At 49.2% G+C, this 26,827-nt stretch overlaps 1 protein-coding gene across 1 annotated transcript in view; it reads right to left on the bottom strand.

The window, feature by feature from the left end:
- Window positions 1-26,827, bottom strand: part of man1a1 (mannosidase, alpha, class 1A, member 1) — a 56,053-nt gene that overhangs the window by 16,613 nt on the left and 12,613 nt on the right. Inside the window, exons 2-4 of the mRNA XM_084700057.1 lie at window positions 22,053-22,149; window positions 12,468-12,583; window positions 7,956-8,036 (exon numbers count right to left, since the gene is read on the bottom strand). Of these exons, the coding sequence (XP_084556183.1) occupies window positions 7,956-8,036; window positions 12,468-12,583; window positions 22,053-22,149 (294 nt within the window). The remainder of the gene's footprint in view (window positions 1-7,955; window positions 8,037-12,467; window positions 12,584-22,052; window positions 22,150-26,827) is intronic.

Raw genomic sequence — 26,827 nt, 5'->3', positions numbered from 1 at the left:
GGAAGACAGTCTGTGAATTTGAGAAGCCAGAAACACTATCCTTTCTTTGAATGCCCAGACATTTGTTTTTCTGCTTCCTCCTTCCCCGGGGGAGTGAGGGATGAGGGTGACGGAGGAAAACAAGCAAGAGGAGAAGAAAGCCGGCATGGTGTGTTAGAGAGAATCCTTCAGGGTGGAACCGGCTCACAGAGGGAATGCCATCCCTCTCTTCCTCTTCCCTTCGGTCTACCCGCCCCACCCCCCTCCCCTTCTCTGACATACACCCTGACTCCTGCCTGCTCCCTCTTCCTCTCCTCCACATGTATTCGGTTCCAGCAGTCCTCCTCAGTGGCACCGTGTCTGGCCTGCTCTTCCAACCTTCCTCACTTCCATTTACTTCCATTACTAACCACCGGTCAGAGACAAAAAAGGGAGAGAGAGAGCGATAGAGAGAAGGAGAAAGAGAGACAGGGGGGAGGGGTAATAGACAAAGACCGTGAGCGCACCAGAGAGCTCCTGCCAGAACTGATGAAGCCTAAACTCGGTGTGGATAAGACAGAACCCCATAGAACCAGACAGAGCGGGAAGAAGAAAATGAAAGAAACCAGAAAGAACCGGAGAGAACCAGATAAAAACGGACAGAACTGGATTAAATCTGGAAGAGAGAGCAAAGAGAGAGGGAGGAGAAGAGGGAGAGAGAGGGGGAGGAAGAAAGGCCATGGCTGGCCCTGAGGAAGAGAGGAACAATGCTGGAGAGAAGGAAGAGAGGATGGAGGGAAGTCTTTCTCTCAAATTCAAAGGGCTTTTATGGCACAAGACAGTAATTTTTCCTTATTATTGCCATAGCAACAGTTTTAATTCAACCAAATAAATTGAATTCAAACTGAGACACTGAGACTATTGTGACTAAGCAGGACAGTAGAGGATGTACTAGATCTAGATAGATGACTAATTAGAGTAGGTGAAGTAGTGTAATTATTATATTATTATGAGACCAAGCCACCTGTTAGCACACAGGTCAGTGTTGACAGGAATGAGCATATTAGCACGTTAGCACGTCAGGCATCTACACCATAGTGTGCTGACAGGAGTTAGCATAATAGCACTGTGGTACACCGGTCAGGCATGTACGGCTGTGCAGAGTGACAGGTCGAGTGATGTTGCCCGCTTTGATGCGGCCTTGCCTCCTGTGGTCCGCTAGGAGCCAGAACAAAAGCTTGAACCACCTCTCGGAGCTCTCAAGTCTCCAAGTAATGATGACAGGGCCAAACAAAAGCTAGCCTGTCATCCTCCCTCCTCAGATCTCCCAGAGTCTGCCCTGAGAGCAGGCAGAGATGGCACAACCTTTAAAAGCATCTCTCCACTCACATCAAACACTCAAACAGCCGTCGTGGAGTGGGTAGGGGGTAGGGGGTAGGGGTGGGGATGAGGGGCCTGGTGTTTATGCAGACATACACAGACACTGGAATCAGGCTTATGCAACCCGCTCGGGGCTGAACAGACAGGAGGGAGAGAGGCCTGGAAGCACGAGGCCTTTGTTCAACCCTACGGCTGGTAGAACATTAGAGCTACAGACTGAGGGAACAATGGCACAGTCGCAGTCGTTCCCTCAGAGATGGGAGATAAGGTATCTCTTAATGTGCTGGTGTTGAGGGGGGACTCGTAATTGGTGTGCTGCTTCCTGTGTGGGAGCAAAGCATATTAACACTGCAGATGGTTTATTGGGCTTATCAGCATGGAGACGAGACACCCTGACATGACGCTCACCCCGCCTGCAGACACAGGGCCCTGGCAGAGGCTGACGCGCACACACACACGCACGCACACAAACGCACACTTCTCTGTGTGCGTGTGCTTACTCTTAGAACTTACTGTCTCTGTCTCGCACACACTCGCACACTGAAACCAAACTATGATGTTTGGTAGGAACAAACACTCTGTCATGGTCTGCTGAAAAATAATGTCACTTTCAAAACCTGTAAATGGGTGTACAGGAACATTTCTCATGCCCCGACCCCCCACCGCCTCCCCCACCGCCTCCCCCACCGCCTCCCCCACCGCCTCCCCCACCGCCTCCCCCACCGCCTCCCCCACCGCCTCCCCCACCGCCTCCCCCACCACCCGTGAGCTGTGATGTAGCTGAGTCGGGGTCCTACACCGCAGCTACCATTGGCCACAGGCTGTACCGGAGTGGGAAATATGGATTTTCGAGGCCGGGTCTAACCCAGTGGGAGACATATGTACGGACATGCTAACTGGAAGGGGCAGAGAGAGGAGGGGGCAGAGAGAAGAGGGGGCAGAGAGAAGAGGGGGCAGAGAGATGAGGGGGCAGAGAGAGGAGGGGGCAGAGAGAAGAGGGGGCAGAGAGAGGAGGGGGCAGAGAGAAGAGGGGGCAGAGAGAGGAGGGGGCAGAGAGAAGAGGGGGCAGAGAGAGGAGGGGGCAGAGAGAAGAGGGAGGGAGAAAGAGAGACAAAGGGAAAGGGAGAAAGAGAGAACATGAAGCAATGTAGGCTCAAAAGAGAAAGTGATGGACAGCCATCACAGCTTCTGTGGGCTTGTGTGAGAAATCAGAAATGATTTGTATCCTGCCCACTAACCAGCCTCAAAACACTGACACACACACAGAGACTAAACAGCCTCCAAACACACACAAACAGGCTCCATGGACACACACACACACACACACTCCATTGCTGTGAGGTGTTGAGGGCTATAACTTTATTCATCTGCTTACTCCCTATGACAAAGTATACAATTCTGCAAAGAGACGTCTGATTTCTTTCTTCACCTCCATGTGTACCTCTCGCTCTTCCCCTCTATCTTTCTAGAGACAGCTGGATAGAAAGAGATGGGGGAGAGGGAGAAAGAAAGAGAGAAGGAGAGAGAAAAAGCGAGAAAGGAGTGTAGAGATCCATCCTGCTGTCTGTGTGTTCATCACGTCCTGCTCCACTCCACAGAGAACCCATTACCTTTCCTCTCTAAGCTGCATCCCGTCACACAGTTAACCCCCTAATCCCTCCCTCCCTCCCTCCCTCCCTCCCTCCCTCCCTCCCTCCCTCCCTCCCTCCCTCCCTCCCTCCCTCCCTCCCTCCCTCCCTCCCTCCCTCCCTCCCTCCCTCCCTCCCTCCCTCCCTCCCTCCCTCCCTCCCTCCCGTTGTACAGGATAGAGACATCACTGGTGTTTATTCCGATAACTGCTCTGTTCAACACACCTGTACTGCCCCTCAGAGAGACTGTGCGTCTGCGTGTGAGTCTGCCTGTGTTATTGAGTAATAAACACTTTAACTGCTGCTACTGAACAGGCTCTGCTGTGATATCCTCTCCTGCAGGCACTAATGAATCTAGCACATGCAAACACACACATTCTATAACACACACACACACACACAGTTACACCTCCAGTCTCTTCATATCCCCATGAGCCTCATAAAAGCAGCCATATGGTGCTGTGTTAGGACGCTGTGTCCCAGGGATAGCATCCCCAGCGGAAACAGGGACAGAGTTTTACGGTTCCTATTAAGATGTTCCTGAGTACCTGGCAGGCGCACTGAAGCACAGGGTGTCTCAGCTGGGCTTGGGGCTGCTGGAGATACACCCCCACACCCACCCACACCCACACACACACACCCACACACACACACACACACACACCCACACACACTAACACACACACAGAGCAGCAGTATCTGCGTAATTGGAGTTTAATGTTAATGTTCAGTGTGATGAGACGATGCTGAGGTCTAACAGGATAGTCTGCCTCCATCTGCATCTGACCAGCACCGATTAGGCAAGCGAGTGTGTTTGTGAGTCATCATGGTTGGCATTTAAAGCACTGCACATCTATGTGAGAGGTAAACACTTTCTGAACACTCTACCACACACACATACACAAACACACCCACCCACACAAGGCTTGGCTAGACCAAGCCCTGCACATTCCATCACCCTCCCCCCACACACACACATATAACACACAGACACATACACACACACACACACACACACACTTCTAGTGACACAAACTAAACAGCCTCTTAAGGTGATTAATGTCGGTGTCTCCATGGTGACAGCCAGGAAGACAAACATTGAGGTGTTAAACTAGGGTGGAGCGGCAGGGGCAGTCATGCAGCTCATGAACCAGCCGAGCGCTGTAGAGCTCAGATCTCCATGTACAGAGCAGGGAGTCGAAGGAGCCTCCCTGAGCCTCATTTAGGACGAGAGGGGGAACACTGTGCCACTAACCAATGGGATGCTATGGAGCCTGAGTCTTAGGGTCAGCCAGCCTGAACAGACCTCTTCCCCCTCCATGCTAGCTGGCTGGCTACATGGATGGCTGGCCGGATGGACGACTGGTCGGCTGGCAAACGGCTGGCTGGCTGAATGGGTGACAAGATGATGGCAGCACTTTCTAGAGTGATCATACGGAGGGGGGGGGGGGGGGTCTCTGCTGGACATTTCACCTCTACCAGAACACCTAGCAAACGACTTCCTATGTGTTTGTGTTTCATCTCTTAATGACACTAGTCCCTGCCAGCTTACCTTCAGACACTAAACGCTCTTTGATCAGTGAGTAGCTTCTTCCCTCAAGTTGGTACAGTCTGAGGACCTGTCCTACAGTGTGTGTGTGTGTGTGTGTGTGTGTGTGTGTGCATGCTTCAACACACTAAGAACAACTCCACAGTCAAGCATGGAGGAAGAAAGATGGCTGGTGATTAGTATTCTAATGGCAAGTATGGGATGGGAGTGTTGGGTGGATTAAAGACCTTCACGTACTTTCAATATTTTAATGGAAAAGTTCATCTTTCAAACCAGCTGTTTCAAATGTCATTAGTGTTTTAATCTGCAGCGTGAGTCCTTGGAACTGGAAGTGTGTAGTGTGTGTGTGTGTGTGTATTAGTGAGTGTGTATGCGTGTAGGGCGTGTGTGTGTGCGTGTGTACCGCAGTCAAAAATGAGTCATTCTGGAGCACTAGAATGACTGTTGACGTTCTTAGCATAACTCTAGAATAAAGAAAAAGACATGAACAAGAGAGGAAAGACAGAAAGAGTGAGAGGGGAGGGGGTGAAGAGAGAGGGAAATAGGGAATAAAGGACAATGAGTGCTCGTCCTGTTATATTTAATCCTACAGTAAATATCAGAACCTTCCAGACCTTTCCGATTGCCCCCAGCGCCTCCACAGAGTGTGATGGATGGCTCGGTAACCATGACGCCTAAAACCCTTGATCAGTCCCTATCTGATCCACAGAGGAGGTCACCTGTGCTGATGGACAGCTGAACATGTCACTAGCACAGCACTACTGGCACAGCACTGCCTCCAGTTACCGGAACATAAATAGTGGTCAGGTTTCAATCAGACACGAGCCAGTATCTAAATCAGAGGAGTCTGGCCTTGAGGCTTCAAACTAGGGAGCACAGACACACACCGTGCACGCATGCAAACACACACTCAACATGCATGCACCTCAACCCACGCACACACGCACGCACACACACGCACACACACACACACACACACTTGTAAATGGAGCTGACCATAGCTCACTCCAGAGGGCATGCTAGTAATTGATCAGACAGTACATTAAGATGTCTGTCCATGTAGCGTTGCCGCCTGGCCTGGAGATCAATATTGCCTCTCCAGACCCCGTCTCTCCAGACCCTGCCTCTCTGCCTCTCCAGACCCTGCCTCTCTGCCTCTCCAGACCCCGTCTCTCCAGACCCTGCCTCTCTGCCTCTCCAGACCCTGCCTCTCCAGAACCTGCCTCTCTGCCTCTCCAGACCCTGCCTCTACAGGCACTGCCTCTCCAGACCCTGCCTCTCTGCCTCTCCAGACCCTGCCTCTCTGCCTCTCCAGACCCTGCCTCTCTGCCTCTCCAGACCCTGCCTCTACAGGCACTGCCTCTCCAGACCCTGCCTCTCTGCCTCTCCAGACCCTGCCTCTCCAGACCCAGACTCACTGCCTCAAGACCTTGGCTTACTGCCTCTGAAGACCCTGCCTCTCCAGACCCAGCAACCCTCCAGTCCCTCGAGTTGAGACAACAGCTAGGATTAGGGCTGGGTCTGGGACTGCAGTTGGGACTAGGGCTGGTTCTAGAACGGAGTTTGATCAGTATGCAGAGCAGCAAGGAGCATCTGTGTAGTTTTACTGATAAATATTTAATCAAAGAGTCCAGCCAGCTTTGAGTTGAAGCCAAGACAGAGTACAGCATCAGGAGAAAGAGAGGGGGAGAGAAAAAGAGAGAGAGAAAGATGATGACACAGTCCTTGCTGTTGGGACCGTCTCTTCTCTACTTTTCCTCCTGCTTCACTACTCACCTAGACATCCTTCCCCTCTCCTCTCCCGTTCCCTCCTCTCCTCTCCTCTCTGCTCCTCTGCCCTGCTCTTGTCCCTCCTCCCAGACATAGGATCTAAAGCCCACATCAGTGCTGCCCTCCTCCCAGACAGCATGAAAGGCCAGTAGCTGGGCTCAGAACGGCACGCCTAGGGAGATCAGTTAGTGCCAGCAGGAGACAGAGGTCTGCAGGGAGCTACACTGACAACACACACACACACACACTCACCTCACTCAACTCAGTCACTCACTCAGCAGGACACAGACACACACACACACACACACTCAGTCACTCACTAGGAAACAGACGCACACACACACAGCAACAAACTTTCTCTCACACACAAAAAACACATACACACATCATTACTGAACCTATGTGGTTAACCTGACAACACAGCACCACGGTTTGCAAGGCACCACTGAACAGTATACAGCAACAGTTCCTCAGCCCTGTCTAGGCAAGGCTGCAATGCCCCAACCCTGACACTGTCAGAACGACGAAAACCCTGAATCAGTGTGTGTGTGTGTGTGTGTGGAGATCTTTTCAAGGACATTCCTGCTGGCTGGATCATGGGTTTGAGGCTGCTGGATATTGAGCTGCATAGCCTTCCCTCTTCTATACTACCCTCTATCTCTCTCTTTTAAAAAAATAAATCTATTTTCCATCTTCCCCCCGGTCTCCACTGAGACATCCCTGGAGTTGATGTTGTGCTGGGTCTGGCCCAGGCTCTGTGCAGTCTCTCTCATAGCCCAGGGACGGGACATGCTGGGCCACAATAGACCCCTAATTGGACCCAGATTATATTAAATGAGATAATTGCTCAGGAATAATTGCCGTATAACATTTGATGAGCAGGAACCGTCATAGTGATGTATGGCTTCATAACCCAGTGGCACACTACTGCTGCGTGCCGGAGAAGGGGAGGGGTGGGGGGGGTGAGAGGAGGAGAGAATAGGGACCAAGAGAGAATAGGAGAGGGCATATGAGGATGACAGAAGGATGATAGGAGAGTAGAAGAGAGGAGAGAAACCTCTCCAGTCGATCACTCTCTCCAACCTGCTTTTCTTTCCATTTGCTGCTCGAGGATTCCGTAGCAACCTTAGCAGTTCTTCATTGAGCGGAAGAACTTTAAAACATGGTGTGTCTCCTCTGGCTATTGGCTGCAGATCCTTGGTTGATAACAGCAACTCAGCTGAGGCACCAGGAAGCTCCTCCTACCTCAAGCTCTCTAAGAACACAGGTCTACAACCAGGCAGTGATCCTCCAGCCAAGGCCAAGAAGCTGAGGGAACACCCTGGTGGAGGGGGGGGGGGGTGGGGTGGGGGGTGGAGGAGTCCAGCCCCTCAGATCTGTAGGCAGCATCACATCGCTCAAAGAGAAAGAGAGAGCCATAGAGAAAGCAAGATAGAGAGACAGGGCAAAAGAGAGACCCCCACCAAATAAACTGGGTGGGACCAGGTCCAAATCCCATACCACCCCCACAACACTGTGTTATCTGTCAGCGCTGAACCCCAAGCTTGAGAACAGAGATCTATATGGATACTTCCCACAGCTAGCCTCCCTGTGATAGCAGCATCAGTGTACAGTGGTCCAGTGTTGTGGAGCACGGTTATGTAATGTTGTTGTTGTTGTTGTGTACATACCTCTTTACCAGACAGGTAATAAGCGGATAGCAATCCTCCGACGAATCGGATGTTCACCTCAAAAACAGACACCTCTGCATTCTGAGAAACAGAGACAGAGAGACAGAGAGACAGAGAGACAGAGAGAGAGAGAGAGAGAGAGAGAGAGAGAGAGAGAGAGAGAGAGAGAGAGAGAGAGAGAGAGAGAGACAGCAGGGGAGGACAGAGAAACAAAGACATGATGATTAGTAGGCTCCAACCTGCTGAGTCACCAGCCTGTAAACAGCAGGCAGAACAGGGAGTAAGACCCCCCTCTGTCATCCTCCTACTGACAAGAGAACTCACACATACACACAGTTATAGATACGTTAGGATTTAAAAACACCACAAGGTTAGACTTCTAGGAAACTGTTGAGAGGAGCAGGACTTGAACTTTTTACAAATGGCGAATGCACTTTCAAATCACACTAACACACACACTCAAACACACACAAACACACCATTTTTCAGAGAGCAATGTCTGTGAAGCAGAAAATCCAGATTAGCCACTGTGCTTTATCTGTATCATTACCTGCCTGACTGCAATACATCTTCATTCCAACTGGAGATTACATGGAGATCTACACCTGTGACACTCTACTGCTGACCACACCAGGATCAGCTGGAGAGCTGTACATACAACTCACGCACCTCCATCTTATCACGAGAGCTGTAGGCCACTAGATGCTGTATCCCAGTATGCTTGTACCAAAGGAAACCTGTTTCTGACACAGTAATCACCCAGTGTTGTTGTGGAGGCGATAACAGCGTCAACAATGTATTTTTCTTCTCTGACTTTCAGCCGTGAACACGCGCCGGGACTTCCTGTTTGACAGGGCCCTGTCAGCACCCCAAGGGAAACACCATTATTATGATCCTCAGGAAGCGTGTTGGACGAGAGAATGGAGGAAAACAGAAATGTGTCAATATTATTTCAGTTTAGTGGAGTTTAGCGCTCCGAAGCGTGTCTCTCTCTCACACACATGCACACGTGCACACATACACATCGGCACGGCAACATCCATACAGGTACTCACACACACACACACACGCACGCACACACACTACTGTGGCAGGAGTCTTTGTGTTTGACTGACAGGTTCCCAAGCAGCCAGCCGGTCTGTACCAGGGAGATAGAGGCAGAGCAGGAGCAAGCCACACTCGGACAAATAGCATCAATTAACAACCTCCATTACCAGCACCAGCTCATTAAAAGTAATCTATTCACTTCCTGCACAAACTTAGACTGTGGGAATGTTTTTCTTGTTTGTTATGTACTTTCTGCCTGAGTTGCCCTGGTCTAAGCTGAGCTGGCGGTGTATGAGTGGAGTTGCTCTCACAAAAAGGGGACGGGTGAAGGGTTGAAATGCAGTACTTTCTTAAGGAAGGGGGAGGGGAGAGTTGTAATGCAGTATCTTCTAGGACTGGGTAAATATATACATTCTCAGCTTAATCCCAATCTTCATTGATCAAGATAAATCCTTTATTTATTTTATTTTTTTCGGCGGATGAGTGAAATATATTAGCTTAACATTATCTGTAGTGCGTCTCAAATCCTGCATATGTCATCGAATTCTGCCGAGCACATTTACTCAATAGACCACATACATAATTTAGAGTTCAACTACTGAATGAACAATGGCGAGTCGGTCCCTCTGAAACCAGAGCTATCAGACTTTGGGAAACCTTTTGGTTTTAAAAACCCCGTCGACAAATATGTGCTTGATACAACCATAGCCTAAGCCCCTGGAACACGTTCTGTAGGCATACTGGTCTGTAGCTACTACAACTCAACACTTCCCTGATTAAGACACGTGGCTGGAGGTAGCTATGGCAACCATTTATTTATTATTGTGAAATGAAGATCTTAAAACGATAGAGATAGAACTGTGGAATGTAGGACACCAGGACACATCCAAACAGCAACTGTTACCCACTCACAGCAGATGTCATGGGCGGCCTGGCCTACATCAATATTTACAGTAGCGCACTCAGTCGTAATACACACACACACACACACTCTCCATCTTGGCAGCAGTCAGCATTGAGAGTCCCCGGTGTCTTTGAGACCTGCAGCTGGTGTCTGAATGCCATCGTCATGGAGATGTCTTCATAGAGAAAAGTGGTACAGTTCACTTTCGTCATGGAGATGTCTTCATACGAAACCACAGTAGCAATGGTTCCATCATCGCCATGGTGGCATCTTCATGGAACACAGTGGTACACCATCACCATGGAGACCATCCTCATACAGACAGTACTCCATCACTGTGAGGCCACTATGTCTTGCTACATAGTTTATTGAAGCAGGCCAAACTTGCTTGTAGTTGACACTCTTTAGGAGTCAGATCTCACTTGATCTGAAAGTATACCGAGCCCTAACTGAAGACCTCAGGGCTATCCTGCAGCCTTGGCTCTGACAGATAGCCTACGGACATGAATCAATACGTTCTACTCTAGAGGTACTATCATCTCTTTCGTTTTTTTCTCTCTTTTTTCTTTTCTCTCTTTCTTTCTCAATGTGACAGAGGAAAACACAATTCCTGGTATTCTGGTGTATGTGGGAGATAGAATTGTGTGTGTGTGTGCTCTAGTAGTTACAAGTTATGGAGGAGACACACAGAGATTACACAGCTAGCTGCTACTGCGTCAGACCTGTTCAGCCATTATGCAGGTACACTGTAGCTGTCCATGGCTTCTCCGAATGCTGGGAGTGTGAGTATGTCTCCTGTATGGTCTGTCGCCACGTTGGCACACTGTGCCCAGCTAAGGGAAGAGGTGCTCCTCCAAGCTGTGCTGTGTCTGTGTCCAGAAACCTGCTGGTCAGGACAGGACTGATGCTGAGAGGTGGGAAAATACCCCACACCTAGCGGGAGGGAGGGCGGGCGGGCAGGGAGCAGGTTAGGTTGGGCAGGCAGGCGGGCAGGCAGACAGATGGATTTAATAAAGGAGTAGAGGCATCAGGAGAGTATGAAATCTCTCTGTCTCTCATTTTCTCTCAGTATTCCTATCACGTCCTCAGCCTATTGCCTGTCTGATCAGAGCTACATCACACTCTGAGGTCATCCCAACAGGGACCAGGACTTCCATACCAACACAGAGATGGAGGAGGAAAAAACCCCAAAGATGGACAGGAATTCAGCAGGTCTTATCTGGAGGGAAGGGAAAGGGGGTGACTCTGGAGAGGAGAGAATAAAAAAGACATTTGGATCTAAAGGGGAGAGGGATCTCTCCCCCCCCCCCTTTTGATGTTTCCATCCTGTGCTTCCAAGTGTCCTGTTCACACACCAGTTCATAACTACCACCCAATTTGTCAACAACCGGTAACTGTCATTGTGCTAGTCTGAAAAAAAAGCTAGTCTAAAAATACAGCTCTCAGCGAGGATGGTACACTAGTTCACACATTAAAAGTAGACCGAACACAATGTGTCACTTCCTGGTGTGGAGCGAGGGAGCGTGGAGGTGTGAAGAAGGGACAGGAAGGAGGCACGGAGGGCACCCCGGGATAGGGATGGGGGGCGGTTCATCCTAACTGAAATGAAAACATTTCTATTAAAAAACAGAAGAAAAAAAAACATGCTGAGAAATCATGAGTCAGTTCACAGCAAAGAGAGCGAGATGGAAAAAGAGCGAGACAGAGCCAGGGTGGAGGAGAGAAAGGGACAGTGAGATCATGAGAGAGGCCGTGAGATCGAGAAAGAGAGAGTGGAAGAGCAAGAGAGAGGGTTGATGATGTGTGGGACCGTTCGAACAGGGCTTCACGTTGTCAGTGCTACAGAAAGCAGGAACATGATGTCCCCAGCTCTACCTGGAATCTGGTGGTTGGAGGGGGGGGGGGGGGGTAGTGAACAGCAGCAGGAAACAATGAGAAACACAGGTAGGTGTTTGTCTGATGTCTGAGGTACCATGTCTGAGGTACCAGGTCTCAAGTGTGGCAACTACACACAAACGCTCACACACACAAACATACACAGTGTGCCCTAATCAGTAAAGTGAACAATAAACAATCAAATAAAATATCTATTTGATTACAATAATGAAAGGTTTTGGAATCAATAATAAATTGACTTGTGTTATCGTTCACTCATAGCAGTTACAGATATATAGACAAAAAGGTTGCAACCACCGTGGAAACGTGAATCAAGCTTTGATTCAAGAATCAGGCTTTCATCTTATGTAATAACCCAAGTCGTTCAATGACCTGTTTTCACACAGTGACCTTGATCAGAGAAGAGCAGCAGCCCTGGTTATTGTGCTGGATAAACACCCTATCTCTCTCAACTATGACAACCTCACGGACAGACCTGCTGCGTAAACATCATGAGTTCCCTTCACACTGCAGTACCCAATCTATCTTTACGTCAGTGTCATTCTAGAATGTTTCTTTTTCTGACACCCAGAAGTTTACTTTCGGAGGCTTCATCTCACTGCAGCTCTGGGAGCTTCTAGAAGGCGCTGGGCACTGCTCTGGTCCTAGTTGCCGTGGTTTCTTACCATGTTGAAGTCCAGGTTCTTCTCCACCCAGTCTGTGGCTTCTTTGAATTCGTCGTGCATCTCCATGACGTAGAGGGTGTCCAGCGCGTCCACGATGGTGGCACCCTTGATGCTGCCTGAGTACAACAACAACAACAACAACACTTTAGACTGCAGGCCCACAGTGACACAAACACAAACACACACACTGTCTGACATGGAGCCCTAGTGGCTGCTGGAACCTTCTGGAAACCTCAGAGCGAGCTGGGGTACAGAGCAGGGGCAGACCGCGTCTGGTGCCTGGGTGGAGGTGGGAAGGGTCTGTGTGGAAAGTATCTTGAGTAGATTACAGGTGTTGGTGGATCAGTGTTGTCGAAGTCTCTCCACTGAAAGGGTCTGGTAACACGTGAGCAGAGCAGCTGCTGACATACAGTATCCTCTCCAACTCATTAAGATAAGCCTAATGACATTATTGACCTGTAATTACCTGCTGTTTAGAAACTCCCTTTTTTGAGACATGGGACCCTTCGCTTTCTGCCCCCCAACTCTCTCTCTCTCTCTCTCTTTCTCTCTCTCTCTCTTTCTCTTCCGTCCTACCACCAACTCTACTTTCTCTCTTTATCTCTCTCTCAAACATTTGCTTAAGAGACACACGCGCACCCACACACTCTCTCAACATTTTCTAACTTTTAATTAGGCCTAAGATAGCTAGCTTATAAATATTAGTCTTTCAGATTACTTGGCGATCCAGTCTTATACAAGTGTGTTATGTAAACATGCTCATAAATGGGTTATTACACACAAACACTGTCAGTAGACAGGGTGTTCTAAGCTAGAGAGAAGGGAAACTGGGCTACATCGTTCCCTATGGTCCAAAACGATTGGCTTTTATTTCATATATTATCCATAGGCCAGACTAAAGGGCTAGAATAGATTAGGGTGGAACTAGGGTGGGTTAGGGTTAGGGTTGTGTGGCTGTCCTCGCCCATCAGTGATCCATCAGTAATACCAGCATCTCACATCTGTGGGGATGACACTCTGCAGGGGGCACACACACACACACACACACACACACACTCAAAGACAGATATACAGACACAGACAGACAAACACACACACACACACACACACACACGGGAGCGTTCTAAAAGCGAGATAGTTTAAGCATCTGTTGAGGATTGCTGGGAGATACTTTCACCCCCGGCAGCTGGGCCATGTTGTACTTAAACAGTCGAATGTCTTCAGGCTGCCAGGAAGTCTCCCTGCCTGCCTGTTCCCTCTACCTCCAGGCTGTTTACAGACGAGGACAAGGGGGGGGGGGGGGGCAGGGAGGGACACAGGGGAAGACTGGGGGAGCAGAGTGGGGAAACAGAGAGAGGTGATGGAGGGTCATTCCTCTAAAGGACAGGATTACGGATAAAAGCTTTGCACTGAATTGGACGCCCCCCCATACATGGCTAAACAAGAGGTAGGTGTTCTGCCTTAGAAAGAGAGTGTGTGTGTGTTTTTGTGTGTGTGTAAACTAATGGGTTGTGAATACGAGCCACTAAAAGGACGAATGCCTCTGTCTGCAGGCTGCAGTAAACCCACACTCCATCGTTTGTCACCTGGCACCATTTTGTCCTCCTCTCCTTTTTGTTTCATGATTCTCTCATTCCATTTGTGCCCTGGGAGGGAGGGATGACACATGCTCAGAGCCAGCGATTGTCTTGCTCTCAGTCCTTCCTTCCATTCTGCTCACCAGGCACTGTGTGTGTACGTGTGTGTGTGTGTGTGTGTGTGTGTGTGTGTGTACCTGTGTGTGCGTGTGGCTGTTTGTGTGTGTCTAGCTCATTGTTAAGCAAAGCAGAGAGGATTGGAGAGAGACACTTTCATCCTATCACTGCAATACGACTGCCGTGGAACGTCCCTAGACACACACCACCAGACTGGATTGTGTGTGTGTGTGTGTGTTTGAGAGAAAGACCATGAGAAAGAGCCGTAGAGAGAGAGAGAGAGAGAGATGTGTGTGTACATGAGTGTACATGTGGTTAAAGTGTGTGCGCGTGTGTCTGTGTGTTAGTATGCAGGAGCATGTATATGTTTGTAAACCGCGCAGTCACGCACACCATAGAAGAGCATAGATAAGGATAAAGATTGTTGGTGTCATTCCAAAACACGGTGAGAGCTCCCTCCACCAGGTTCTATAATGCCTCTCTGATCTAGGAGATCGGTCCTCACCAGCCAATGAATCCATGCTGCTTCCCTGTGACCTGTGAGCCCACAACCCCCCCGACCCCTGTCACACACACACACCCCTTACTAGGCAGAACGTGACACGCTCTGGAACACAATCCTGGGAGTTCGGGTGGAAGGTATGTTGATGAGCCTCACTCGTGGGAGAGAGTCAAAGCCCCAAAACGGTCCCAAAAAGGAAAAAGAGGAGGGTCGTATGTTGGGAGAGGCAGCATGGACCGCTTATGGGGGGGACTCGTTAAGGAGGACAGCCATTTTACATTTCTCCTGGGAAATCAATTAGTGTCCGGAGCATGAGCAGAGAGAGAGAGAGAGGAGCGGAACACAGGGGCTCTGGTTCCTGTGGTGGGAATGGAGTGATGGAGGAGAGAGAGAGAGAGAGAAAGAGAAAGAGAGAGAGAGAGAGAGAGAGAGAGAGAGAGAGAGAGAGAGAGAGAGAGAGAGAGAGAGAGAGAGAGAGAGAGAGAGAGAGAGAGAGAGAGAGAGAGAGAGAGAGAGAGGGCAGACAGATGGACAGACAGAGACAGTCACATGGACAGACTGACAGGTGAAAGCTTTTATAGCCATCAAGCTGCAAACAAGACAGCCATTGTCACAGATGACGAGCATATGATTAATTATTTGAGCCCACCGAGAGGAGAGAGGAGGGGAATGAAAGGAGGGTAACCACTACCACAAACACAAGCCCAGAAAACCAAACTACCACACATACACATTCGTACACGTTTTTCAACATCCAAGATTGGCTTCCTGCAGGAAGTGAAGTGTCATCCAATCCCAGGCCTGACTAGCCTGCAGGCTGATTCCCATTCCCAGGGTGTCGGCGTGACCCAGAGTCCTGCCCCGACCATAGAACCGGAGGAAGCAGGCGGCGCACAGGAAGGGCTGCTTCTCACCCATGAAGCCCACATCTAGGATGTAGATAGCATATTTGTTCCAAGATAAAAGGGCCTTTATGTGATCCCCATGAGAAACAGGCCACCAGGACACCTAACATGGCTGTCCTCCCTCCAACACAAAGGCATGACAAGAGACAGGCAGGAGGACAGAGAGTCACAGGATGGTAAATCTGGCTGCAGGAGAAGAACACGGGTGAGGGCGGGTGGTGCAGACCTGTCGTTGTGTGACCCTCAGCTAGCTGGTTGGCTGACTGGCTGGCTGGCAAGCTAGATAGCTGTCTGCTCGACTGTATCTGACAGGCTCGCAGCTCAACTAGCTGACTTGACTAGAAGGTTGACTTGCCATTTAAGTGGCTGGTTTACTGGGTACCAGCTGGCTAGCTGGCTGGCAAGTTGACTTGGCGGGCTGCTTCAATGGCTGGTTTCCCTGCTGACTGGATAGCTGCCAGGTTGACTGACTGATTCCAAGCCGGAGGTGGAAAACTGTGGAGTCAGCTTTTAGACAATCCCGTTGAAAGACCGTAGAAAGACATGACACAAGTCTATCAAGTCCATGACACAAGTCTATCTCTAACGCACACACACACACACTCACTCACACACACACACTCAACTGTAGGACACACAGAGGATGTCACAGTGCTATCAGGGACAGGGTCTAGTGCTCCAGATCCAGATAGCATCAAGACATTGAGGAGGCTGAACGTGCTCTCCTAACAGAGGACAGCCACAGAGCTGGGGCCAGACTGGATTTCCTTTTCTTTAACTGCAATCAAGTAGATATGATTGTGTTTGTGTGATTGTACCTGGTGTTTGTGTGTGTGTGTGTGTGTGGGGGTGGGTGTGTGTGTATTGTATCTAGTGTATATGTGAGCATCTATTAACAGTTTGTTTGGCTGTAAATGAGGGGTTGGGGTGTGTTAGTGTGTGTGTGTGTACATCCATTAGCAGGTTGCTCAGTCGTAGCTGTAGGCTTGTGTGAGCTTAGGTGATTAATCACTCACCAGGACCCTAACCAAGGTAACCAGGGCTGGGAGAGAGGGGAGGATGTGGACAGGAAGGGGGAGGGGAGGAAAGGGGGGAGGGGAGGAGATGAACAGGGGAGACTAAGGGGGAAGGGGCAACTTTGTGTAAAGTAGGGCTTGTTGCTCTCCTGAGCCCCCGTTCTGTGTGTGTGAATGGGAGATTCTTGCCCCTCATCCTAACATGTTCTACATCACGAGGACCACACACACACACACACACACACACACACACACACACACCACCACCACCACCACCAGCTTAGCCCAGGGGAGGTCATGAGAAAATGACTCCATCCATTCTAATTCCAGAGATGGAATAGCCTGTTACCAGACTGGCGCTGAGAAGATGTCACCACCCACACACCCACACACACCACCACACACACACACCACAACCACCTCCAGCACACAAAACCGCAACACAGGCTGCTGTATCAAAACCCCAGGATTCAGACTGAAAACAGACGTTGACTGTTCTGATCCTCTCTCTGGCTGGTCACTGAGCCTGTGGCTGAGGCCATTAGATAGGGTCCTTGGACATCCGTGTTCCCTGGGAGGGATAACCCATGTGATCAGTGTTGGATCTGATCCTGAGTGCCACTCTGCCCCCCACTGCTCTCTCTCAGACTCTGTCAGCCAGCCAGCGAGCCAACCAGCAAGAAAACCAGACAGCCAGCAAGCTAGCCAGACAGCCAGTCAGCCAGCAAGCTAACCAGCCAGCCAACCAGCCTGGCCTGTGCCAGAGAGCCAGATGGCAGCCTACTCATTGTCACATGGCTGTTAGCCACCTTCAGCAGGCAAGCTGCCAACAGGCCCTCACAACCTTCTGGAACAATCTAGAACCCCTTCAGCAAACCGTCTGGAAGTGCAGCATAAACTGCTGCTCACCTTCCGGGGGCCCTGGCAAGACCCTGCGGAATGTTCTTTCAAAGTGCTGGAACCGCTCTCTGCATCCAGTGCATTTGGTCAGCCTTCAGTCTTGGCCCAGCGGCCGTTGTCATTGGCAGTACCAGTGTGAGGCTGTTGTCCAGTCAAGGGTGTGGATGTGGATGGGCGAGTCAGGCAGGCGAATGCCCCCGAGACGACTTTAGCTGGGTACAAACAAGCCCTCCCTTCGTGTTCAGCCTCAAGAGAGAGAGAGGGGACAGGCAGCCACTCGACCTCAGGTCAACTTCCTGCTGTTTCCCAGAGTGGAAGGGAGCGTGGATCTTATTGGCTGCCGAGGCAGGAAGCTGAGGACGCGACATTCGATCACTGTTAGCCTGTGACAAGCCTCAGGCTATATGACACAACACCACCTGACAATCCTCACAGACTGCCACACAACCTGCCACACAGAGAGAAGGGCTCTCGTATGAAACCGTCACTCAGAAACGGTATTACAATCTGAAGGCGTTTCCAAGCCAAACCTGGATGACAAGGATTAGCCTCGGAGGGAGCAGCCTCCCTGAATAAGACATCCGTCATACTCTTGCCACGCACCCGCGTCTCTGCTCATCATCTTCAGGAGAGGAGGGACAAGGGGAGAGGAGGACATAAGGGGGGGGGGGGGGGGACTGAAGGAGACGTGTGAGGAAAGGAGGAGAAGGATGAGAGGAGAGGGAGGGGGGGAGAGACAGGGGAGAGCTTCTTATCCTCCCCTCCTGTCTCTCCTCATCATGATCAGGATAACAATGCAGCATTTGCATGCACATGAATGCGCCGCATTGTCCTTCTAGCACGCTCAAGAATGTTTTTCTCGTTCCCGCTTTTCATGCCTCCGCCCCCCTCAACCTTTTTCTTCCTTCTCTATCTACAAGACATACCTCTGGCAGGAAAAAAAAACGACTTTCCTTTTTGGAAACACACTCACACACACTTGATTCTTGTAGGTCATTAATGCAGCAGCAGTTGCAGTTCTCGTCCTCGTGTCACGGCTCAACAGAGCTGCTGGTCAACCAGCTCCCAGGGACAGGCTCTCAGTCACACAAACACACACACACACACACACCAACTATCTATGCAAATACATGCACACACACACACACACACACTCCACACACTCCACATACACAGTGGAGTGTGTCACACACGCATGCACACATGACCAGACACAGATCTCAGAAGACAGCTCTTCTCTATCTTTCTCTTTTTCGGTTCCTGGTCTTTTTTTTTTATACTTGAAGCTCATAACAGCAGAATAATGCATAACAGCTACATACACACAGATGCAAAGAAGCTGTGTGTGTGTGTTTGTGTGTGTGTGTTATACAATATATAATTTTCATCCAGCAGTTAAAGAAGTTCCTTCTCTTTATCCTGCTCCTCCCTCTGGCTTGAGGGTATGAGATGAAGGAAGGAGAGAGGAGGAGGGGAGAGGGGGGAAGGGAATGGAAGGAGAGGATGGGAGAAGAGAAGGAGTGATAAACAGAATTCTGTTCCGGTGCCAAACAAGCCCAGGTCTGGAACACATCCAGATCTCAATATTATAGATCTCATCTAAGTTAACAACTAATAAAACACCCCAGCAAGACATTTACAGAAGGACTGGGAAATACTTTATTGGTGGACGTAAAAAGTACCCGACAATTCAGTACCAGAATATTTAATGCAATCACACCTCTGTATAATCTTCATGTTCATCGAACATGGGCATACAAGTTAAAGCATTTGAAGGATGCTTGACTATATGTAGACTTACCAAAGCCATCAATAGACTTTACAGGCGTACCATTCAATATTCCTAAAAGCCTAGGGCTTTATCTGGTAAACTGTTTCAGATGGAGACGGTGGTGGGGTGGGCAATTACCCATCACACCCTGCAGTGCTCTTCCATCTTTGTCAACAAATGAATGCATCTGTTCTTTTTATCCGTTTTTCTTTATTACTACTTGAAAAAAACAATCACTTCTTTCTCCTGGAGATTTACTAGTAACTAGATAACAATCACAGGTCGCGATGGCGAGAGCAGAGAAATAAAGTCATTTGTGAAATGATCAATTTAAAGTGTCTTTATTTCATTGGGCTACCCGGGAGGTACGCAACGATAGATTGATGATGAGAGGGAAAGCAAGGGAGAATCTGGACAGAGAAGAGAGGAGGAGATGGGAGGAGAAGAGAGAAGGAGAGAGGAGAGGGGTGGAGGAGAAACGGGTAATTATCTCAAGCTTTTTGGAACTGACTCAATGCAATTCGGACATGCTTTCATTTGAGGTGCACTTGATTTAGCATGCTATGCTCACCAGATGGCCAGAGTTTGCACAAATGGAATGGTTTGCTGCTGAGTTGATGTCAGTTTGATGTGTGTCGGTACACGGGCCACCGCTGGGCTGGGTCAGGTTCTGAGGCATCCTGAAGAGACTAGAGAAACCTTCTTATCTTCCCCTGCTCTACTCTCCCAGTGTGCTGCTCTTCAAACACACAAATTCCACTACAGCAGTTTGAGGGCCACTAACCCTGGTGGCTCTCTAGCCTGTGGAAAAGCAAACTGATTCTTAGAACGTTTGAAATTTGAACCACTTCAAACCGACACTAGTAACAGCCCAGCCGCAACTAGGTTAGCATTGGTGGAAAGGGCGTACCAGACACCTGCCTAGACCTACTTCACTTCTGAGCCACTTCCTCTGTGGCCTGGCACACTTCCTGTGGGAGGGGCAGGGGTGGGAGTAGCCATCTGTCCTTGGTTGACAGCTGGAGGAAACACCGGAGGTGTATGTGACTGTGTGTTAACCTTGGCTCACTGTGAATAGTGTGTGTGTGGTTGCTTGCATCATGCGTGCGTGTGTGTCTCCAGGTGTACGTCTTTTCTTATCAATGCCGGCCCCAGGTCTCTCCTCGTGCCCTCCCAGTCTTTCCTCTTGTCTCTCCCCCGTTCATCCACTAGTGTGTGGTCTGGCAGATGTCTCATGTATAAGACATGGAGCTTTAACACAGAAACGCCTCATTCATAATGCACACCTCCTCTATAACCTGATTAATCACAGCCTGACTCATCTTACACTTGGCAAAGTCTGCCTGTCTGTGTGTGCCTGTGTGTGTGTGTGTGTGTGTGTGTGTGTGTGTCTGTGTGTGTATGTCCAGATGATGTGTCCAGGTTTAGAAGATGTCCTGCTCATGTCTGGAGTGGTCTCTTACTGTCTTTATCTCTTTATCCTGCTATATTGCTGTCTCTGCCCATCTCTCTCTTTCTCGCTGTGTCTGGAGCACTAACTGGACACATGCTGTGACACAAACACAGTACGATGTGCATGTGTGTGTACAGTATGTGGGTGTGGTCACAATCTCAGTTCTGACCAGGCTTTTTGGTTGGACTCCCGGGTCAGAAACTGGTGTGTGTGCAGGGTTTCTCGCAGAAAATGTGTTAGTCAAGGTGGTAGGGTGAGATTTACTGATGGACCGGAGAGGGTGGGGGGTTTCCTCCAAAGACGAAGTTCTCTAGAGAAGGGAGACTGCCATTTGAATGAAAAGGAGAAAACTGGTGGAGAAAACTGGCAGAAACACGGCGAATATCGCCGTGTTTCTTTTTTTGACAACGTGTTCAAGGCGGCGGGCGTGTGTTGTTAAGGCTGCCACCTTCACTGCAAAGTGCTGCGGGAAACACTGCTGTGTGTGATGCTGGTGATGTCAGGTATGATGGGAGTGCTTCCTTCTGGAGCTGTGAGCCATGACGCTTGGTATCCCATCATGTTCTGTAGTGACCTCAGCACCTCTCTCCACACGCCCGCACACGCATACACTCACACAAAGCACAAACAGACACAAACACACACACACACACACAAATGAACCATAAACATGCACAAGCACAAACAGGAAGACAGAGCCACAGAGAAAGACAGAGAGAGATAGAATGAAACAGAAGTTGAAAGGCAAATAAGTTGTCAGGAAAAGTATATTTAATTCTTAATTTATCAGACTTGATGAATATATACTTTGTTCATTGTGTCTACAGCCCTTCCTGTTCAGCTAATAAACGACTTGAATCTGCTCGGGCCAACTGCTCAGTCTCCTGAACACAAGGAACACACATTCCACACTCTACTTATTACTGTAACACACACATACACTCTAAACACACATGGTTGACGTTAAATGAAAAACAGAGAGAGAGAGAGAGAGAGAGAGAGAGAGAGAGAGAGAGAGAGAGAGAGAGAGAGAGAGCAAGACAGTGTTTGTCTGGGTATGTGGGGGTAAGGATGCATGTGTGTGTGTGTGTGTGTGTGTCACAAAAACTGTCAATGACAGACAGAGAGAAGAAGATAGAAGAGAAAAATAAGGAGGAGAGAAGAGAGCAGAGTAAAAGAGGGGAGAGGTAGGATATATCATGGATTGATAGCTGTGACTGATTGGTGATTTGTCCCTAATCTGAGGGGCAAGGCCAGCGATGGGGGCCAACATGAATCACCAGCCTGGGGGTCTGGAGAGGGTGTGTTTGTATGTGCGGCTGTTTGAGCAGACAGCAGACTCACCAAACAGATTGCTGGAGTGTCCTTGCTTGGAGACAGGCCTCAGCTCATTGGAGCCCCAGGCGTAACGTTTGTAACTGTCCCACGCAAACTTCATCATCTGGAGAGAGAGAGAGAGAGACAGAGGAGGGGGAAGGAGAGGCAGATTAAAACGAGTGTGCTGGAGGGAAGCTGTGTTTCCAAGGGGTATGGTTCTGAAAATTAAAAGCGAGTCAGCTGCATTCAGTTTGGCATGTCACCCTGGGGTGTGTTAAATACTGGATGGTGTGCGCTTGGGGGGCGGGGGGGGGGGGGGCGGAGAAGGGGGATGGTGAAGGGGTGGGGGGTCCAACATCTCCATCTGAAACATCTGTAACTCTGAGACACTTCATCGATCGTTAAATAGAGCGTGACTTCACACGACCCAGATCAATAACCTTCCTCCACTGACCAGCAGGAAAACAAGCAAAGCTGGCACACACTGCAGTGTGTGTGTGTGTTGTGTGTGTGTGAGTGTGTGTGTGGGGGGTGGGGGGGGCTGAGGGTGCACATGTGGGCGTGGGTGGGTTTGTGTGTGTGTGTGTCTGAAAGGATGACTGATGCAGCATTACAGAGAGACTGCCTGCGTGTGTGTGTGTTTGATAAATACAAAGGGGGAGATAGCAGAGGAGAGAGACAAAGGGAGAGGAGAGAGAGAGAGAGAGAGAGAGAGAGAGAGAGAGAGAGAGAGAGAGAGAGAGAGAGAGAGAGAGAGAGAGAGAGAGAGAGAGAGAGAGAGAGAGAGAGAAAGAAGGTTTTGTCTCACAAAAACTGTCAATGCTAAATTAAATGCAATGTATTCACTGGGATACTGGAAAGATTTGACCTGGGATTTTAGAACTAGGCTAATCTGGCCAGGATTAAGTAACTCTGTAGCACTAATGCTACTGTCTGGTGTGTTCCTGACAGCCAATGAATCTAAGGGTGGGTTCACACCCAAAGGTCCGTTTCCTAAATCGAATCAATGCAAGGATGCATACATTGTTTCAATTTTCCAATTGGTTCGGTTTGCGTTCATGAAGACAAAACTCTAACTCGAAAGTAAATGTGATTATAAAATTATATAAAAAAGTGTCATTTATTTGCTGGTGAATAGACAACCAAGCCCGCACAGTTTGTATCTGGTTATCATAGGCCTACATCATGGAGCACCGTCAGGTCATGTTGATGGTGATGTTGACACGGAGCGCATACCTACAGTCAATAAAGGACCGCAAATACCAACGTTTTATAAAACTGTGGGGATTATATACTGCTTGGACCCATTCTCATTCATCCTTTCATGGAATATTGTGAACATGTGTGTGTTCTTATGTGGGCTACCTTCTCTAAGAGTTGGGAAAGGTTTTCTTCGGCCCGTATTTGCAGTCATCAAAACAGGAAAGGAACAACACGTTTTAACCCATAAAATGGCCCGCTTCCTGTGATTTGTTTGAATGGTGGAGACTCTGGGATTGATTAGTCTTTCCTGGGTAGTTAATCAAATGCAGAGAAGCAGCACCAGGTTTGAGGGATGAAGTGTTTATTAATGCTCTAAAACAAGGTATTTCAGGGCTGAGAACATGCATCACGGCAAAATAGCGTGTCATGTGTGTGTGTGTGTGTGTGTTTGTGTGCTAAGTCTTGGTTGGTTGTTGATGACACAGCATGAGCCAGGTTGCCGGTTTGATGACAGGAGTACCAGGGTGAAACATGGCATACTAATGAAGTACTGTATTAGATTCAGCTTGAAGTACTGTATTAGATTTAGTTTTGTTTAAAGTATTAAACATTGATTAGACTGACCTCAGCTCCAGAGTCACACACTAGCGACACAACACAGAGTGTGTGTGAGCAGACTGCACAGCAGGCCTAAACAACTACTACCCCCCCCCCCCGCCCCCCCTCTAGGTTCCAGGGCCTCCTGTGGAGGAGTAATGTGCTGCCCAGCATGGTGTCAGAACAAGTGACTCACGCCTCTCCTACATCCTTTATACCCATCTATCCACCCACACAGAAAGAGAGAGAGAGAGAGAGAGAGAGAGAGAGAGAGAGAGAGAGAGAGAGAGAGAGAGCGAGAGAGAGAGAGAGCGAGAGAGAGAGAGAGAGAGAGAGAGAGAGAAGGGGGGGACAGAGAGACAGAAAACTTGGATGGTAAGAGACAGAGAGAGGGAGAGATACCAGCTTCTCTGACACCATCCATCTCCCCTTGCCTTATTCCCACCTCTCCCACCCTTCTCTCCTCCCTCTTCTCCTTCACCCCCCCCAAACGCCCAACCCTCCAACCCCCCCCCCCCCCCCCCCCCCCTGTCACCAGAGATGGGGATTCTGCTGCTATTCAGACAGCATGCCCTCCTCTCTGATCCACACAGATGGAACATTCTTGTCTTGGCTTAAATCACAATCTAATCTTGTCATTCAGATCCTATGTATTCTCCCTCTCGCTCTCCCTCTCTCTCCCTCCCTTTCTCCCTTTCTTTCATTTAGTTTTTACTTTGACAGCAGCATCGTCTGCTGCTGTGGGACACAGACGTCACGGCAACATCGGATCGTGGCGCAAGGCCAGATGTTGCCAGAGTTGCCGTGGGGTCACAGGAGAACATACTACTCGCTGCCACGGCAACAATAAAAACAGGGCTTAGCTGGGAGGTGAAGCAACACAGCCAGAGAAGATTGTGGGACGGCAATTCCATGTTAACACAGTCTGGTCTCCTGAGGGGAGAGGACAGGAACACACACACACACACACTTCTGAACACATACACAAACACACATAGACAATCCCCTGGACCTGGCAAAGGATGGGAGAAAGGGAGGGGGGGGGGGGAATGACAGACAGAAAAATAGACAGAAACAAATAGTAGAGACAGCAGGCAGTGTGGTGTGTGTGGTCTGACTATCAGATCAAAGAGAAGAAAAGAGAAGGAAGGAGGAAAGAGGAGAAGGAGAAGAGTCAAGAAAAGAAAAGATAGGAGAGGAGGGGAGGAGAAAGGTTGGTAAGACACATCAGGGGGTGGGTGAGGAGGACTGAGCTTAGAACGAGGTGGAAACAACCAACAATATCTGCCAACCACATTAAACACAGGACCAACAGGAAGCGGAGGTTAGCTAAGGTAAATAGCCTACATCCCTCTCAGTGTCTCCGTCTCTCCTTCCTTTCTCTTTATCCGTACTGCTAGTAAGGAAGACTACCAGGGTGTGAAGGAGGATTAGGTCAGCCTGTAAATCCTGGGCTTCGGTCCTCAGCTCCACTCTCTCTCCCGTCTCTCTCCAAACTGTGGTAGCTACTACTATATCCCCTGACAGAACTACTGTACTGCCAGACCAAGCTAACACGCTAGCACCATCAATGCTAACTACATCTGCAGAGCAGGTCCAACAACTAAACAAGTGTCAGGTCAAATTCCTCCCTCCCGCAAATCTGCAACACACAACACAGGTGTTGGTCAGTGAGTGTGGCAATGTAGACTGAGTTTGTGGATGGAGGCACTGTGACGGCTGGCTGGCTGTCCCACTGGCTGATTGACTTATTAGATGGTGTCTCCCCCCTCCTGGTAAACCAGGTTGTTCAGGACTCTGGGATTTTACTACCAGATTACAACCTGTAATCTCTTCATCCACACAATGCACCCAATCTGCTGTCACAAGCGAGAGTGTGTGTGTGTGTGTGTTACGTTATGTAAAGTGTGCTCCTGTTTTTAACATGCTTCAAGCGCTCTCTAACTGACAATGCAGCAAGTGCTGTTTACCTGGAGTGGACAACCCTTGAGACACACACACACACCTCTTTCAAGCACACAAGCTCTGTCTCTTCCACACGCACGCAGCAGTGTCTCTGAGGCAGGGGTTAGATGGTGAAGCATGGTGATGCATAATTGCATGGCTTTCCCAGATAATATGCTCGCAGTGAAAACACACACGCAAGCATGCACAAACACACACAAACACCAATAACAGAGACCAATAACACAGTACTACAACTAACTAGTCCCTTCCCCTTGTTAGTGAGGTGGTGAAAGAGAGAGAGAGACAGAGAGAGAGAGACAGAGAATGAGAAAAAAAGAGGCCAAGCTAAATTAGGCTTTGTAAGTGTATTACTATAGAGACTGGAGATTAGCAGAGAAGGGCGGGGTATTCAGTGATGTGAGTCACCATGTGTAGCTGTTTAGCATTCCCACAATACACTAAAGGATCCTGATCTATTAGCATGTTTATCGCTCAGATGAATTCATGTCATCAGGGGTATGTATTCCGCTTCCAAGCCCTCAGTCCACATTGATTCAAACAGTGTATGTAAGCAGAACATCAAGAAGAGGAGTGTGCGTGTGTGTGTGTGTGTGCATGTGGGTATGATGGGTGTGTGTGTGTGATGTGTGTATGATGAGAGTGTGTGTGCATGTGTGTATGATGAGAGTGTGTGTGCATGTGTGTATGATGAGAGTGTGTGTGCATGTGTGTATGATGAGAGTGCGTGTGCATGTGTTTGATGAGTGTGTGTGATGTGTGTGTGTCTCTTATCCCTGTAATAGTAAAACAAAGCATCTTGATGCTCTGCTGTGCAGTCTCCTAGTCCTACACTGTCTCTTTGATGTTGAAGGGGGGGGGGGGGAGGGGGTTGGACGATGGGATTGGATGAACGACACTAGATGAAGACCTAATTAGAACACAAATACTGGTAATCAGTAGCACCAGCTCCAAAAATCTTCAAGTGAGAGAGAGAGTGTGTGTGTGTGTGTGTTTGTGGGTGTGTGGATCTGAGGGATTTTAAGCTCAAAACGTTG

This window comes from Hypomesus nipponensis, chromosome 6 (assembly GCF_054491055.1).
Source record: "Hypomesus nipponensis isolate SF chromosome 6, ASM5449105v1, whole genome shotgun sequence".
Taxonomy (NCBI): domain Eukaryota; kingdom Metazoa; phylum Chordata; class Actinopteri; order Osmeriformes; family Osmeridae; genus Hypomesus; species Hypomesus nipponensis.
Note: the sequence above shows the minus strand (reverse complement) of the source record. Positions and strands in the feature narration are given on the sequence as shown.